At 44.2% G+C, this 18,772-nt stretch overlaps 1 protein-coding gene and 1 long non-coding RNA gene across 9 annotated transcripts in view; one reads left to right on the forward strand and one right to left on the reverse strand.

The window, feature by feature from the left end:
- Positions 1-18,772, forward strand: part of DISC1 (DISC1 scaffold protein) — a 369,386-nt gene that overhangs the window by 165,788 nt on the left and 184,826 nt on the right. For all 7 annotated transcript variants that reach the window (XR_006289703.1, XR_006289704.1, XM_043543293.1 and 4 more), the window contains one exon: positions 7,938-8,040. Coding sequence is in view for 5 of the 7 variants with exons in the window: in XM_043543293.1 (XP_043399228.1) it covers positions 7,938-8,040 (103 nt within the window). In the remaining 2 variants the exon portion in view is untranslated. The remainder of the gene's footprint in view (positions 1-7,937; positions 8,041-18,772) is intronic.
- Positions 1-18,772, reverse strand: part of LOC119565814 — a 32,421-nt gene that overhangs the window by 8,546 nt on the left and 5,103 nt on the right. The gene's annotated exons all lie outside the window — the stretch shown is intronic.

Raw genomic sequence — 18,772 nt, forward strand, 5'->3', positions numbered from 1 at the left:
GATCACATCTGCACACAGTATTCAAGGTGTGGGCATACCATGAATTTATATAGAGGCAACATGATATTTTCTGTCCTATTTTCTATCCCCTTCTTAATTATTCCCAGCATTCTGTTCTCTTTTTTGACTGCCGCTGAACATTGAGTGGATGGTTTCAGAGAACTATCCACAATGACTCCAAGATCTCTTTCTTGAGTGGTAACAGCTAATTTAGACCCCATCATTTTATATGTATAGTTGGGATTATGCTTTCCAATGTGCATTACTTTACATTTATCAACATTAAATTTCATCTGCCATTTTGTTGCCCAGTCACCTAGTTTTGAGAAATGCTTTTGTAGCTTTTCACAGTCTGCCTGGGTCTTAACTATCTTTAGTTATTTTGTATCATCTGCAAATTTTGCCACCTCATTGTTTACCCCTCTTTCCAGATCATTTATGAATATGTTGAATAGGACTGGTCCCAGAATAGACCCCTGAGGGACACCACTATTTACCTCTCTCCATTCTGAAAATTGGCCATTTATACCTTACCCTTTGTTTCCTGTCTTTTAACCAGTTACCAATCTATGAGAGCACCTTCCCTTTTATCTCGTGGTAGCTTACTTTGCTTAAGAGCCTTTGGTGAGGGACCTTGTCAAAGGCTTTCTGAAAATCTAAGTACACTATATCTACTGGATCCCCTTGGTCCACATGCTTGTTGATCCTCTCAAAGAATTCTAGTAGATTGGTGAGGCACGATTTTCCCCTTACTAAAACCATGTTGACTCTTCCTCAACAAATTATGTTCATCTATATGGCGGACAATATTGTTCTTTATTATAGTTTCAACCAGTTTGCCCTGTACTGAAGTCAGGCTTACAGGCCTATAATTGCCGGGATCACCTCTGGAGCCCTTTTTAAAAATTGGCATCACATTAACTATCCTCCAGCCATCTGGTACAGAAGCTGATTTAAATGATAGGTTACAGACTACAGTTAGTAGTTCTGTAATTTCACTTTTGAGTTCCTTCAGAACTCTTGGGTGAATACCATCTGGTCCTGGTGACTTATTGCTGTTTAATTTATCAGTTTGTTCCAAAACCTCCTCTAATGATACCTCAACCTGGGACAGTTCCTCAGCTCTGTCACCTAAAAGGAATGGCTCAGGTTTAGGAATCTCCCTCGCATCCTCAGCCGTAAAGAGCAATGCAAATAATTCATTTAGTTTCTCCGCAATGGCCTTATCGTCCTTGAGTGCTCCTTTAGCACCTTGATCGTCCAGTGGCCTCACTGGTTGTTTAGCAGGGTTCCTGCTTCTGATGTACTTAAAAAAATGTGCTATTACTTTTTGAGTCTTTGGCTAATTGTTCCTCAAATTCTTTTTTGGCCTTCCTAATTGTATTTTTACGTTTCATTTGCCAGTGTTTATGCTCCTTTCTATTTTTCTCACTGGGATTTAACGTCCACTTTTTAAAGGATGCCTTTTTGCCTCTCATTGCTTCTTTTACTTTGTTGTTTAGCTACGGTAGCTCTTTTTTGGTTCTCTTACTATGTTTTTTAATTTGGGGTATACATTTAAGTTGAGCTCATTTTTGTGTAGTTCCCCTTTCTGAAATTAAATGCTACAGTGTTGGGTCGCTGTGGTGTTTTTCCTGCCACAGGGATATTAAATCTAATTATATTATGGTCACTATTACCAAGCGGTCCAACTATATTCACCTCCTGGACCAGATCCCGTGCTCCACTTAGGACTAAATCAAGAATTGCCTGTCCTCTGGGGGGTTCCAGGACCAGCTGCTCCAAAAAGCAGTCATTTAAGGTGTCAAGAAACTTTATCTCTGCATCCTGTCTTGAGGTGACATGTACCCAGTCCATATGGGGATAATTGAAATCTCCCCATTATTATTATTGAGTTTTTTATTTTAATAGCCTCTCTAATCTCCCTGAGCATTTCACAATCACTATCCCCATCCTCGTCAGATGGTCGGTAATATATCCCTACCGCTATATTCTTATTATTAGAGCATGGAATTTCTATCCATAGAGATTCTGTGGTACAGTTTGATTCATTTACGATTTTTACTTCATTTGATTCTACGCTTTCTTTCATATATAATGAAAGCACCCCCACCAGCATGACCTGTTCTGTTCTTCCGATATATTTTGTACCCTGGTGTTGCTGCAGTGGTTCCCAAACTGGGGTTTGCAAACCCCTGAGGGTTCGCAGAAGGGTACAGGAGGTTCACCAGAAAAATGTCACTAATGGCGGCCAGAGAACGCCGGGCACTGGAGGCAGCAGATGGGAACTAGTTGCAGGGCAGACAGCCCGAGCCCCAGGGAGAGCGGGGCCTGGCAGTTGGGGCTGGCAGCCCGAGCCCCGGCGGTCAGCGGGATGTGCAGCCAGAGCTCAGTTGGCTGGGGCGGTCAATGGGGTCCAGCAGCAGGAGCCCCATGGAGTGCAGAGTGCGGAGGAAATTTAAACTTAAATCCCTGGAAATATTCATTTTTAGGAGGGGGTTCACAAGATTTCACAATTTAGTGAAAGGGGTTCGCGGGCTGTTAAAGTTTGGGAACCACTGTATTACTGTATCCCATTGATTTACTGTTATTCCACCAAGTTTCTGTGATGCCCATTATGTCAATATCCTCATTTAATATGAGGCGCTCTAGTTCACCCATTTTATTATTTAGAATAGCATTGGTATATAAGCATTTTAAAAACTTGTCTCCTTTTAGCTGTCTGCCATTACACGATGTAATTGAATGGGACTCTTTTTTATTTGATTGTTTCTGATCAGGCCCTGCCTGTATTTTATTGTTTTCCAGCCTCTCCTCCTCACTAGGACATAGAGATTCTCTATTAATAGATCCTCCCCTAAGGGATGTCCAAACCACGTGCTCCTCCTCACCCAAACACCCTTTCAGCGGACCCTTCCCTGCCCCTTCCCCAAGGCCCTGCCCACTCCACCCCTCTCCCTCCGAAGCTCACTCTCCCCCACCCTCACTCACTTTCACCGGGCTGGGGCGAGGGATTGTGGGATGGGGCCGAGGGGTTCGGAGAGTGGGAGGGGGCTCTGGGCTGAGCCTGGGGCAGGGGGTTGGGGTGCAGAAGGGGATGCAGGATCAGGGCTATGGGAGAGAGTTTGGGTGCAGGAGAGGGCTCAGGGCTGGGGCAGGGGGTTGGGGTGTGGGAAATAGTTCGGGGTGTGGGCTCCGGCTGGGCGGTGCTTACCTCGGGCGGCTCCTGGAAGCAACTAGCATTTCCGGCTCCTAGGCTTGGGGGTGGCCAGGCAGCTCTGCGCGCTGCCCTTGCCTGCAGGCCCCCCTCCGGTTCCCGGCCAATGTGAGCTGCTGAGTCGGCGCTTGGGGAGGGGGCAGTGCGCAGAGCTGCCTGGCTGCCCCTACACCTAGGAGCCAGAGGGACGTGCCGAATGCTTCCGGGAGCCGTGCAGAGCCATGGCAGGTAGGGAGCCTGCCTTATCCCCACTGTGCTGCCAACCAGACTTTTAGCGGCCTATTAAAATCTACCAGTTTGGTTTCAGTAGCCACCAGATTGGTTTCAGTAGTTAGAAGATCAATTTAGATTCTGGGAGGGTTGGCAACCCTAGGTGTGGTCATCACAGAGTTGAAGCAAAGGAGCATCATAAGTCGGAGAACGGTGAAGGTGGGACAACTGGGGTGAAGCAGGACTTTGCAGCCAGGGAGAGGAGGAGTTGATTACCTCTTGGGGTGACACAGCGTGGTGTTGAAAAACGTCTTTTATTGTGGTGGTAACTTAGGTTTTATTATTTTCCTAAGCGAGTACTGGATTTTAATATAAGATAAATAATAGAGTAATAATATAATATAAAATATTGTTCCTGACAAATTTCTGGTTTTTTCCTTAACCTTAAATTTTAAACTTTATTATCTCCATTGTGTTGGTTTGCCTCTGCCTCTCCTCACAGTAGGCAAAGCCGAGCTGAGGCCTGGGTCACTGCACATGTTCCCATTATGTGTGTGTGTTTTTTGGGAAAACGGGGGGGGGGGGGGTGAGAAAACCTGTATTTGTGCTGGAAATGTCCCACCTTGATTTTCATGCACGTTGTAAGGAGAGTGGTCACTTTGGATAGGCTATTACGAGCAGGAGAGTGAGTTTGTGTGTGTGGTTTTTGGAGGGGGGTGAGGGGGTGAGAGAACCTGGATTTGTGCAGGAAATGGCCCATCTTGATTATCATACACATTGTGAAGAGAGTGGTCACTTTGGATGGGCTATTACCAGCAGGAGAGTGAGTTTGTGTGTGGGGGGGGCGGAGGGTGAGGAAACCTGGATTTGTGCTGGAAGTGGCCCAACTTGATGATCACTTTAGATAAGCTATTACCAGCAGGAGAGTGGGGTGGGAGGAGGTATTGTTTCATGGTCTCTGTGTGTATATAATGTCTTCTGCAGTTTCCACAGTATGCATCCGATGAAGTGAGCTGTAGCTCACGAAAGCTTATGCTCAGATAAATTGATTAGTCTCTAAGGTGCCACAAGTACTCCTTTTCTTTTTGCGAATACAGACTAACATGGCTGTTACTCTGAAACATGTTCCCACCTCTTACAGTTCTTCAGCATCACAAGAAAATTATTGGATAAATTAGATGGAATACAGACAAGAAAATAAAGTGGACTATCTGGAGATTGGGAGAAATTAAATTATGTACAGCAGTGATTAGAAATATATGCATTACAGTTTAATAGGAAGATTTAGAAAGGGCTTCTATATTAATAGAGACAGCTTGAAGGATAGTTTTATTGGCTAAAAGAATAGCTGGCCCAATTATGATTAACAGATGCTTTTAGCTGAAATAAAGGGATATATGTGATAAATAAATGCAATGAATTCTAAGCATTATAGTTAATTTTATATAGTTAAAATAAGCCTCCTTGATGCATCTGGTGATAGTCTTACAATAGCTGGGTGCGATGTATAATTCATTTACCAAGAGATAACCTATGTGAATATATGTAACAGACAGCAGTGGTATTTTTGTCTGTTTATATGTACATTGTATTGCATCACTGAGGAAGGCAGTGCATCAAGGAGGCTGGGAAAAGCAAGCAAGCCTTCAACTAAAATTTCAGTTCAACTCCAGTTTCCTCAAAGATGGCCAGTGCCTGTTTGCCTAATGTTGTACACTAGGTTCCATCCACTGCTATCGTTTCCCAAGTGACAGTATGAGTGGGGAGGCAGCACCTCCTAGTGGTTAGAGTCTATAACGTTGGCCCTGCCTAGCGGTAAAAGTCTGTGGTGGGAGCCCTGCCAAGCAGCAGTGGATAGGGGTAACCAGGCCCTCCCAGTCCACTGGTGTCTGACCCAGGTGTTGTCTTGGGTGCTGTAAGGAAGACACCCGCTATCTGTGGTCCAACTAACACCCTTCCCCAGGATCTCTTCCTATCGCTTTTTCCCTCCTTGGGGCACACTGTGGTTTATGGTTGTCCCTTGCAATGCAGTCAAGGGCCTCTGAAGGCTGGAAAGTCCCAGCTTCATGCAGCAGTGCTCCTCCTACAGATACTCTCCTGGCGTAACCCCTCCATAACAGTGAGTGCAGGTCTGTCTCTCTCCACATGCCACCCTGCTGTACTGAAGAGACTCCCTGGCTGGCCCCAGAGTTGTTCTGCACCCCTGTCTTTTCAGTGTGAGATTTAGCTACCCCATTATAGTCATGTTAGGTAACTGCTTGATGATTGTCTTTAAAGCCAAGAGTGTTGACTGCCACACTGATATGAACCTTTACAATAATAATTTTTTTTTTGCTTTGTTATTTTTTCCTTTGGAACTCTAAAATCTGATAAGTAGAGCTTGGGAAAATGTAAGAGCGGTAAATTACTTATGATCTGCAAAATGTTTCAGAAGTGGTAATGTACATTAAATGTAAAGTATTGTTTGCTTTCATATCCGTTTTCTCCTCTCTCTATCCCCCATACTACGTACTGTCCTGTGCTTTGGCTTTTCACAGTCTTTCTGGCAGATCCAGTTATATTTTTGAACCTGGAAGTTGTGACCCAGGGTCCTGGTGCCAAATGGCAAAAGGCACAGGAGCTGCATATGGTTTTACAGGAATACTCTGGGTTGGATATATGCATAATAGTTCACCGAAGGGTAGCATGTGAGGTCGCTGCTGAGAGCCAGTGGCTCACCGGTCATCATAATCTTTGCAAAATGTACTTTTAATATGTAAGGAATTATGAATCTATACTAAAAATTGTGATCTTAAGATCTTGGAGTTTAGGCAGGTCACCAAGAGGTGATGTACCTCGGAAATGTTCCTTTCAGGCAGGAGATAACCGATGTCTATTTTCCTGTCTGGTCATTTGGGTATTATCTACTGTCATATAGCATGGCCAGAAGGCAGTAGGAGAGTGATATAGGAGGGATATGTAAGTCCCAGGTTGAGGAGAAGCCTTATTCCCTGTAGAGGGAAGAAAGGTTTCTATAGATTAATTAAAAGCACCTGAAGCCAGTTAGAGCACCTGAAGCCAGTCATCTGATAAAAACTCCCTGCTTCAATCAGCCAGGAGAAGGAGTTGGAGCAGAGTGGTTTGGAGCTGGAGCAAAGAGCAGTTTGAAGGAGTTGGAGCAGAGTGCAGTTTGGAGGAGTTGAAGTAGAGTGCAGTTTGGAGAAGTGCTGTGGCTGGCTAAAAGACCAAGACCTTAGGTAAAGAGATATCCGGCTTGGACAGAGCCAAAGCCAAAGAGCCCACAAGCCAAAGAGCAGGAGGGGGAAGTAGCCCAGGGGAAGGAAGCATTAGTTCAAGTTGTTTGCCACTATCCCTATGGCCCCTGGGCTGGGACCTGGAGTAGAGGGTGGGCCCGGGTCCCTCCCTCTCCACTACCCTTCTCTGGGTTACTAGTGGGACAGTAGATACCCTAGTTCAGGGGCAGGAAACTGCACCCTGAAACCCGCCCCCCCAAGAAGAGGAAGCGCGGGACCCATCATAATCGTGCCAGCAATTTGCCACAGTACTGTATGTCTATATGCATACTGAACCCCTCCGGGCTAAATAAGAGATTGCAAAATCTACAAGATGAAATGAACAGCAGGAGGTGTCCTTTTTATGAAAAAAGGCAAAGGACTGTTCTGGTATATCCAGTGGGGGCAAAGAAACACACTGAATCCTTCATGTAGGAGGCAAGCTGACAGCATGTCAGCCTCATGAAAGGAGGGTCACAGCCAAGGCTGGGTATAAAACACTGAAAGGAGTTTGGGTGAACCAAACTCTACAAGACATGAGAGTTAATTAAGTCTGGGATCTAGAAAGTGTGTTATGATTTTATTTTATATGTTGCCATTTGTGTCAAATACTTCTCCTGGCTATCGCTTGAATCTCAGTGCTTTGTTAAATAAACTTATACTTATATGATTTCACTATAAACATATCTAAGTGCTGTGTGTTAAGTGGAGAGGTGATCTGAGGTGGAACTCCACTGCCCACCCATAGTAGTATAGTAGAATTTGATGTTTCCAGTGAAGAAGGGGTATAGGAAGTTATTTCTGATAAACAAATTACCTGTACACTTTGTGTTACTGACTCTTAAAATCCCAAACCTCTGTTTACCTGAATTCCACTGGTTACCAGATAGCATTAATGAAAATGGGCCATTGGTGCAAAGTTCATAATCTTGGCCTTCTGCTTAAACACAGTCACAATATCTACTACTGAAACATTCTCTGTGTTAGTTCTCTCATGTGGATAGCTAATAATACAATACTGTTTTCTCGTTTTTATATTGGAATGTGTGGCAAAGCCAATGAATTCTGATACATGGCTTTACAGAAGTATCACACATCACTTTTTATTAATTTTTTTTTACCTTATGGTAGAATGTTATGTCATGTCTGGAAATCAAGAACATTTGAAGCCCTATTTAAATTGCCTTTATATTTTTTCATGAATGAATTATATATCGTGACTGTCTGCCTTAATTTAGGTTTGTGCAAGTCAGAAACTATGCAGTACTTTGAGGAGAAAAGTGAGTGATATTGAGACCCAACTACCAGCTTTACTTGAAGCCAAAATGCTTGCTGTATCAGGTAAGGTTTACGTGATAAGAGATATGACGGTAATGACTTTAAGTTCATACTAGCGTTGTGCATATTCACACTGATTTCCTAGAGAGTAAAGATTCCTTGTGTAATTACCACAATGTCTTAGAAAATGCTTTGTGAGGGGGATATGTAATAGTCCTACTGAGAATGTGGTATCTTCAGCATAGTCCAAATGTATAAATATGTGATCGGTAGATTTCCTGACTCTTACATGTTAAAAGTACCTATCACTCTTTAGTATCAGAAGAGCCTTACAAATAACAAAAAGTATAATAATTATATGGATGGATTTTAAATGACACCATAAAATGGAATACAATAATTGGTAGCTTCTGCTGTTTAGATTATTAAACAACTAAAGTTGGCAGCAAAAGAGCAATTTGGTCCGTGGAAGCACTCGTGCGTATTATTTACAACAGTAAAACACTGAAATGTGAATACAGAGCCTGATTCATAACAGGGTTACATGCCACTTATTTGGGATTACTGCACCATTTACTAAGGAAAAAAGACTAAGCATAATTTTGTTTCTAAGTTAAAGAGCTGGCTTTTGTAGTTCAGCAAGTCTTTCCTACGCATGTAAGTAGATACCTCTCCATTAGGCACCTGCTACAGAGGACAAGCCAAAGTAGAGGAGGTGTGGATTCAGGCACAAAATGTATTCAGTCTTGCACCAAATTAAAGAAAGAGGCCAGTGTGTATTTTATATATGCCAAAAGGACACACATGACCTGTGCTGTGGCTATTTACTTTCTTAATTAGAAGCTATAGTGCTATTTACAAAAGCATATATAATTTTAGAATAAAGTATCATGAGGCATCACATGTACTGCTTTCTACAGCTGAATAATGTAAAACTTGAATGCAGACTTCAGGATCAAACAAAATCCAAATGCAAATAATTAGGGCCCTGATCCTGCAAGGTGCCAAGCATCCTCAATTTCCACAGTCTTCCATGAGTCTCTTACAGACTAGAACCCCTTGTGTTTTGCTTGGGTAAGGATTGCAAGGTCAGAGCTGTAATGGATTTTCTTGTGCATACGTTAAAGAAACACGGATCTGTGTATTTTTTGGAACCATGCACCAGATTAACCAGTATTCTCCAGCTGCTTTGCGCAAAGTAGCCAGACACCAGATTTACAATTCTTGGTGTTGCGAGAGTGAAGAAGCCATAAAGAATTGGTGCATCAGATTTTGACACTTTCAGGAAATAAAATATGTTCACCATGTGAAATCTTCTGTAGCAAAGCATTTTGTACTAGTTTTTAAAAGAGGTTGCTTAGGGTTCAGCAAGGGATGCAAGAGACAATTTAATGCCTCTGTAAACTGTCTTCTCAGTGCTATAAATATGTTGCTGTTGCATGCCTTTTTAGGACTGACTGCTTTCACTCTGGCCCTCTGAAAAGCTCTTCTAGTCCAAGAGTATATCAAGGATTTTATAAAGTGTTCCTTCATTTTCCCCTTCCCAGATGTCTATATTTTGCTTTCATATGCTGGCAGGAATGATAACTGTTAACCTCTGACAAAACAGAAGCAAATTATTCTGAAGTTTGTTCTTCGACAGAATAATCTGTTTGGGTGCAATCTTGCAATCCTTACTGAGACAAAACTCCCATTTACTTCAGTGGAAGTTTCCATGAGTAAGGATTATGGGCTCCAGTTCTGTAAATTCATGCTGTTCTCTTCCATGGGCTCTTTTTGTTTTTCTGCACTGGCAGTGTTTGTTTGGTGTGTGTGATTCATGTGACTTGACTTGTTTGTATTTCTTTGTTACTAGTGGGGTTTTGAAGATTAAGTAATTTTTTTTTGAAGGTGTAATAAAACTTCATAAAAGGACAGAAACCTGACTGCGGTTGCAAATGTCCAGACATGAGGCATCTAAGTAGGGAGGAGTTCAGGCCCCCTGAGATTTTTCTTTACGCAGTTGTGCCCTAAGGAAAAGCAAGAAGAGTAGAGGTAGAAAGTGAAAAGCTTATGACGCTGTCAGTCTGAGGAGTATCTTTATATTGCAGCTTAGGAGGAGTTTTATTTTCTGAATATGAGCCAGTTCCTGCAAAGTGCTGAGCCTGGTGTAAACCACAGATCCCACTGAATTCAGTGGGAGGTGCTGTGTCGCCTTCGCATCCTCTGAAGTCAGTGGGAGAAGTTGAGGGCACTCAGCACAGCATCTTGGCAAGATTATGCCCTATGTGATGTGTTGCTACAGTTTTCTTTCGTTTTTACCATGGAGTAACAGGGATCTGTGAGCAACAGAGTGAGACAATTTAAAGTAGAGAGGAAGCAACATTATTTTAATTTTTGAATTAAGTGTGGATGTGATTTGATGACTTGGATGCTGTGGTTCTTCTGCTGATTCATAGCTAAATTTTGATATGGCTGTTGATAAAATCTGCATACTAGTTGAAGAGAAGAAAATTAAATATCCTACTTACTTTACACTCTTTACGATATGGCGGGAAAGAGGTGGACACATCTGTAATGGTGGATATTGATCCATTGTTTCTCAGTGTACTGACTTGGATAGTTTATTTACCACTCTTCTTTCAGATTTGTTAGCTTTGCTCTTGCATGTGTGTGTGCACAAAACATGTAGCCATGCAGCCAATGGGGTTTCCAGTGGAGTCAATTGTTTACTTTCACCTACTCCACACACACCATTTGGGCTGAATCACAACAATGTCCCACTGGCTAAGTACGGGTGGTTTTTCTCTTTCTGGAATCCATAAATACCACTGAGTGTCAGGCGAGGTGGTTATTTGGAAGAACTGCAGTGTGTTCTTTTCCTCAGAAAATGAACACCATGCTTCTTTAGAGTATTCTCAGCCTTTGCTGGCTTGGACAGTGAGAGACCAAACAGGAGAACATAATACCCTGTTATTAAGTTGTCCAGAAAGTTTGTATTAATTGAACTTTTTTCTCACCTGTAAATAAACCTCTCTTTTATTTCCCCTTAAGTTCTTAGTTTCTTCATTGATGCATGCACTTGGAGGACTCATAGATAAAAGTTGCTAGAAAGAAACAATTAAGGGTTTTGTATAGGATGATGCCACACTCTTTGAAACATGTATTGCTGTAAAATATTCCTTGTGGGTCTTTTATGTGTAACTCCAAAAAGCATTCAGTTTTTGTTATATTGCAAGGAGAAATATTTTGCTTCCAGCAATAGGTACACTTTGGTAAGGTGCAGTAGTACTAGTTTAGTATTGCAGGATATGCATTATTACAGTCCTACAAGAATGTAGCATTACCAGAAAAAAGCCTATGTGCAAATATTCCCATATAAAACAATGTAGTTATAATAGGGAGAATTAGTAAGTTATATTACTGTATATGTTGGATGCTGGCTGAATAAAAATAAAGTTAATATTAACTAAGAGAATTGAAGTGAAATAAAAGGAAAATGGGGAAAAATCAGTTATTACAAATCATGACAATACAGATTTATGTTTTAGTGCTGCTAGGGGGCACCTTTTAGGGATGGTATCTTGAACCTCCAGCGCAAAGTGGGAAACTGCAGAATCCATCTCCACTGACTAGCAAAAGTCACCATCCACTTAAAAGCTCACCCGTAAGGCATCTAATGAGTATACCCAAGAGGAATCATATCCTTAAACTGTTTCACAAAGTAAAATGTTAATTTGGAGTGATTTGTCTCAGCTCTCTGTAGAAGGCAAATGGCTCCGAGCTGCTTACAGCTGAGAAAGAAAAGACCCTTCCTGCTAAAGAAGCTGATATAAAAGTGCTTCCAAGATATATCATAGAATCATAGAATATCAGGGTTGGAAGGGACCCCAGAAGGTCATCTAGTCCAACCCCCTGCTCGAAGCAGGACCAATTCCCAGTTAAATCATCCCAGCCAGGGCTTTGTCAAGCCTGACCTTAAAAACCTCTAAGGAAGGAGATTCTATCACCTCCCTAGGTAACGCATTCCAGTGTTTCACCACCCTCTTAGTGAAAAAGTTTTTCCTAATATCCAATCTAAACCTCCCCCATTGCAACTTGAGACCATTACTCCTCGTTCTGTCATCTGCTACCATTGAGAACAGTCTAGAGCCATCCTCTTTGGAACCCCCTTTCAGGTAGTTGAAAGCAGCTATCAAATCCCCCCTCATTCTTCTCTTCTGCAGACTAAACAATCCCAGCTCCCTCAGCCTCTCCTCATAAGTCATGTGCTCTAGACCCCTAATCATTTTTGTTGCCCTTCGCTGGACTCTCTCCAATTTATCCACATCCTTCTTGTAGTGTGGGGCCCAAAACTGGACACAGTACTCCAGATGAGGCCTCACCAGTGTCGAATAGAGGGGAACGATCACTTCCCTCGATCTGCTCGCTATGCACCTACTTATACATCCCAAAATGCCATTGGCCTTCTTGGCAACAAGGGCACACTGCTGACTCATATCCAGCTTCTCGTCCACTGTCACCCCTAGGTCCTTTTCCGCAGAACTGCTGCCTAGCCATTCGGTCCCTAATCTGTAGCGGTGCATTGGATTCTTCCATCCTAAGTGCAGGACCCTGCACTTATCCTTATTGAACCTCATCAGATTTCTTTTGGCCCAATCCTCCAATTTGTCTAGGTCCTTCTGTATCCTATCCCTCCCCTCCAGCGTATCTACCACTCCTCCCAGTTTAGTATCATCCGCAAATCCGCAAAATGATATCAAAGCACTCAGAATTATAGCTGTGTAGAGAAAAGAAAAGGGAAAAGAGCCCCAGTTCCAGGGTAGTGTACATGGTGGGCTGCTCTGGTGCCACAGAGTGTGGAAGCTCTGGGGTCCCTGGCTCAGGAGTAATCTCGTTGGTAAGCTGCTGTGGACCCTGGGTTCCCTGGATAGTTCTTCAAGTGATTACATTTGTCCATTCCAATGTAGGTGTGTGCACGCCCCTAGCACAGTCACCGGAAATTTTTCCCTCGGTGGTATCTGTCAGGTTGGCTTTGGTGCCCTCTGGAACTGTGCACTCATAGCGCCGGTATAAAGGTCCCTGCTGACCCTGTGCCCCCTCCGTTCCTTTTTACCACCCGTGACGGTCACTGGAACTACTCTGTCCTTGCTTTGCAAGTACTTTCTCAGTGGACTTTATTCTCAATTATTGAACATAGTTAGTTTGCATAGTAAAGTTGTAGTTAGATAGACTTAGACATAGTTCGTTCTCCATTTAGTGGAATTTGTTCTCCACTCCCGGTGCCAGGCCATGTCTCTGTCACCAGGTTTCAAGCCTTGTGCCTCCTGCAAAAAGGGTATGCCTCTGAGCAACCCCATTCTAGCTGCCTCAAGTGCCTGCGGGAAGCTCAGATTTGGGAGCACTGGAAGGTCTGCAGGGACTTCAAGCCCCCTACCAAAAAAGACCGGGATGCTAGGCTGAAGTCCATTTTAATGGAGGCAATGCTAATACCTCCCTCAGAGCCAGGACATTTGGATTCAGCACTGAGCACCTCGGCATCAGTGAGGAGCATCCCTGCTGCTGTTTGGGATGTTCAGCACAGTTCATCGTCGGTACCCAGGAATGACATTCCTGCTGCTATGCGAGAACTTCGGCACTGTTCACCATCTCCATTGCTGAGGAGAAGCGCTCCTGCCGCCGGTTGAGAACCTTGGCACAGTTCACCATCTTCAGTGCCGAGGAAGAAGCAGAAGAAGTCCGAGAGAGGACATTCCCCGACCCTGAGGTCGGCGGGCCATGGAGACATCTGAAGAGTGCGACCTGCACCCGGACACTCCGTGACTCCAGCAACACATGTGGTGTCATTGACTCCAGCCCTGGTGTGGGTGCTGTTGAGCCTGGCATCGGAGGGTCACCGTGGTACCAGGACTGTGGCGGTACCTTCCACGCTGGAGGCATTTGTCACAGTGAGATACCTACTCTCAATGTTGGTACCCATGTCTTTGGCTATATAAGAGCCGATGATGTTGGTGCTGGTAGGAAGGGAAGAGCAGACTACAGTGGTACCGAGGTCCCTGTTACCTTCTAAAGGGAAACTGGCAATGATGACCCAACCCCAGTCTCCTCCTCCTCCTCAGCACAAATCTCCAACACTGGTGGGCATTACTCCTCTCTGGTCTCCAAACAGAGACTCGCTGGAGTTGGAGTCCTATGCCTTGTGCAGGAGCTGGCACCTGCATTCAAGGCAGCACTATCCTGCAATGGACCCGGGTCAAAGTATCTCATCAGCTGCACGGTCCTCTGGACAGTGGCAGATACTGGTACAGTGGCCTTTTTGGAGCCCCTGGACTTTTCCTGGGATGCAAGGCCCCCAGTCCAGATATCCCTTCTCAGTGGCCTCCAAGGCAAGAGCACTACCGCCACTCTGATCAGACCCTGATCCAGGCTCTGGTACTGAAGCTGGCACTGACTACCAGGAGCCAGCACCACGAGACCCAACTGGTATCCCTTGTTACAGACGCATCAGCAATGGGTTGGGGTGATCACTTGGGCTCCCTTAGAAGTCATGGCCTTTGGTGTCCGGAAGAATTTTCTCTGCACATCAGTGTCAAGAATCTCAGAACAGTCCACTTGGCTTCCCAGGCATTCCAACCCCATGTGGCAGGCAAGAATGCCTCAGTTCTCACCGACAACACAATGGCGATGTTTTATATCAGCAGACAGGGAGGGGCTTGCTCTTCTCCCCTGTGTCAAGAGGCAATTCGCTTTTGAGAATTTTGCATAGCCCACTCGATTCACCTCGAGCCTCCTAACTACCGGGAACATAGAACGAACTAGCGGATCACCTCAGCAGATCCTTTTCTGACCACCCTGAGTGGTCCTTTTGCCCAGATGTCGTAAAAGCCATTTTCCAGAGGTGGGGAACACCCCACATAGATCTTTTCGTGACAAAGCACAACACGAAGTGTCTCCAGTTCTGCTGCCTCCTGGGCCCACAGTCCCAGATCTCTCGCAGATGGCTTCCTCCTTTCTTGGAGAGGACATCTCTTCGTTCCTCCTATTCCACTCATACACAAGGTCCTGCTGAGGATCAAGTGAGACTGAGTGTGAGTCATCTTGACAGCCCTGGCCTGCCCCTTCCCCCTCCCGCCCCCCGCATTGGTTTGCTGCTCTCCTGGATCTCTCTGTGGAGATACAAATCCTTCTGCATCTGTAACGAGACCTAATCTCCGAGGACCATGGCCATCTGCGTCACTTGAACCTTGTGTCCATCCATCTGACAGTCTGGAAGCTCCATGGCTGAACCCTGCAGAACTAGCATGCTCGGAGTAGGTCTGCAAAGTCCTCCTAGGAAGCAGGAAGCCATCCACCAGAGCTACTTACCTGGTAAAATGGAAATGGTTCTCTATCTGGGCTTCCCAGAAGGGTGTTTCACCTATACAATTCTCTCTACCATTCATTCTGGAATACTTACTACACTTAAAACAAGATCTAACCATGGTTTTTGTTAGTCCACCTGGTTGCAATCTCAGCTTTTCACCCCTATGACATTTCTAATGGTTTTCTTGAGAGGTTGTACCCCTATGTGCGACACCCAGTGCCCCCCCCACAGTCCCCGGGACCTCAACCTGGTTTTATCAAAACTGACAGGCCCACCATTTGAACTGCTGGCAACTTGCTCCCTACTGTACCTGTCCTTGAAGTTGACCACCTTAGTGGCCATCACTTTGGCCAGAAGAATTTGAGATCCATACTTTCATGTCAGAGCCACCTTACACGGTATTCTTCAAGGACAAGGTCCAATTGCATCTGCATCCAGCTTTCCTTCCAAAGGTTGTTTCCCAGTTCCATAGCAATCAGGCTATCTGCCTACCATTTTTTTTTCTATCCAAAACCGCACTCCAACAGGGAAGAGCAGAGATTCCACTCACTACATGTTAGGCATGCTCTGGTTTTCTACATAGAAAGGACCAAGCTGTTTCGGAAAACTACCCAACCGTTTGTGGCCATTGCAGACAGGATGAAAGGTCTTTCTGTCTCAGCCCAGAGAATTTCATCATGGATCATGTCATGTATCCTCACATGTTACGACCTGGAAGGGGTTCCTGCCCCTCATGTTCTGACAGCTCATTCCACAAGAGCACAAGCGTCTTTGGCAACTTTTTTAGTGCAAATGCCAAGACATTTGTAGAACAGCAACTTGGTCATCAGTACACACATGTACTTCTCATTATGCCATCACTCAGCAGGCTAGAGATGATGTTGGATTTGGCAAAGTGGTACTAGAGTCAGCATGTCAACTAAACTCTGAGCTGTCCACCTGTACAACTGCTTAAGAGTCACCTATGTTGGAATGGACATGTGCAATCACTCAAAAAAGAAAAACGGTTACTAACCTTTCTGTAACTGTTGTTGTTCGAGATGTGTTGCACATGTCCATTCCAAGACCTGCCCTCTTACCCCTCTTCGGAATTGGCTGAAAAGAAAGAACTGAAGGGCCATGGGGTTGGCGCGGTCCCTTATACCAGCGCCATGAGCATGTGGCACCAGAGGGCACCTGAGCAGACCCAACGGATACCACTGATGCAAAAATTTCTGGCAACCGTGCTCGGGGTGCGCACACACCTACATTGGAATGGACATGTGCAACACATCTCGAAGAACAACCGTTAAGGAAAGATTAATAACTGTTTTTTCCCCCGCCTGGTTTCCACTGTAATTTTGGAGAAATAGAATAGTCTCCACAAAACATTTTTACTGCCAATGAAATTAGCATTTTCTGACAGAAAAGTGCCCTGTCAAGGAATTTTTGGCCAGCACTGTTCAGAATGGACATTCACTCTAAACTAATGGATATAGAAAAAAAATACAGCTGAGATCAGAGTTGGAGAGGATGTATATGTACTAGTGAATCTGCAGGCCAGAGTCAAGCAGTTGAGAGGAAAATATGGGGTTAAGTTTTAAAAAGTACCTAATGATTTAAGAGCCTAAGTCCCATTTTCAAAAGTGACTTAGGCTCCTAAGCCATATAGACACTTCTGAAAATTTAACCCATGTTCTCTACAGCTGGTGATCTGGAGAACTGTGAAAGAAGGAACAATGTGAGAATAAAAGAAATCTTTGAAGCTTGGAGAAAGGCAATCTTATGCTAATAGTTAAGAATACCACTGAGGACATTTTAAATCTTAGTGCAGTGGAGGAAGTAACAACAGATAGGGCTCGCAGTCTTCTCTCTTCAAGAATAAAAAAGGTGTTTCAGGGACATAACTGTACAGTTATGTTACTGTCAACAAAAAGACCTCCTGATGGAAGAAGTCAAGATTTATCGGCTAATATACTGAGGCTGTGCAGAAAAATAAAGTCAACTGAAGAACTGCAGGTGGAGGGTGGAAGGAGGGGGAAATACCTAAGATACAGATGCAGTTTCTGATTCAAAGTTATCTTGTCCTACAAGAATACAACCATTATGAAAGATCTAAAAGAAGAGAAGTAAATTATTCAATCTTTCTGGATACTTGTAGAAAGAAATACTGAGTTGCCAGGGAAGGACATTGAGGATGAGCAAGAGAAAAAGAAAACAATTCCCAAAGAAATGCAAGGATCTGACTTTGAGATGAGTAATCAAGACACAAGGCTAAATAGGTTGATTATAATCAGAAATGACATTTAAAGCAGAAATCATATGTACATTAATGATCCATTAAAGGGACACTACGACACACATAAAGAAATGCAGAATATTCAGTTATTTCACTAAATATATATTTAGAAACTAATTATTAGATGGTGTGTGGGAAAGCTCCCTTGAGGGTATATGCTGTGTTAATTGATTTAGTGGGCATGATGTTGAGGGACAGCTATCTCAGATTTTAAATCAGATAGAACCTCTGGTGTAGATTGGCATCCTCTCTATAAAACTGTTCAAAAAGTGCTAATAAACCCATTGGCGGATATTTTCAATACCACATTGATAGGGAAGAAGCTTACAGCATCAATAAAAGAAGCATTTCTACTAATCCTCCCTAAGTCAGTAAATGTCTAACTGTCCGGACATCCTACTAACTCATATCTCTCAATCTCCCAAGTCCCAAATGTGGATCATGACATGCAATAGACCCCAAATGAGGGGGATGGTGTGGGGCAGGGCTCCATGGACCCCCTCCTCAGGTCCCACAGTCCGTTGCTTACCCTCTCTTTTCCCCCAATTGGCGGCCCTTGGGGGAACTTACTGAGGGCAACCGCCCACAGGCAGAGGGTTGGCTCTTCCTCTTCCCTTCCCCTTACAAGAGAGGAGTATCTGGCTGGAAAGAGGACCAGTCTCCCAGGCAGCTCCTAGATAGTCAGCTCTAAGGGCTCAGTCCCTTCTCCTTGCAAGAGAGGAGGATCTGGCTGGAAAGGGGACCAGTCTCTCAGGCAGACCCTAGATATTCAGCTCTGAGAGCTCAGTCTCCTTTGAGGAGTTTACCTTCTATTCCTCTTCCTGGGGCATATTGCTTTGCTGTCAGTCAGGGCGGCTTCAGGAGCAATGCGTCTTGTGTCTGTCTCCTTCTCAGCTGGACTACCTGTTACCAGCAGCCTCTGGGTTGGGCAGCCTTCTTTCTTTTTCACTGCCCCTTCCTAGGTAAATCCCCCCCCTTAAACTCCTCCTCCTCCAGGCTGAACAAGCCTTGCAGGTGCGTTAGTGTGGAATAGGCCCACAGGAGCTTGTTAGCCTCCTCTATACCAGTGTGAAGACATGTCCCTTCACAGGGACACAACTTTATTCACAGAGGAAACTTAAAAGATAATGGGGTTTTAATATAAACAACTGTACAATCTGTTTAATGATTATTTA

Source organism: Chelonia mydas, chromosome 3 (genome assembly GCF_015237465.2).
Source record: "Chelonia mydas isolate rCheMyd1 chromosome 3, rCheMyd1.pri.v2, whole genome shotgun sequence".
Classification (NCBI taxonomy): Eukaryota; Metazoa; Chordata; order Testudines; family Cheloniidae; genus Chelonia; species Chelonia mydas.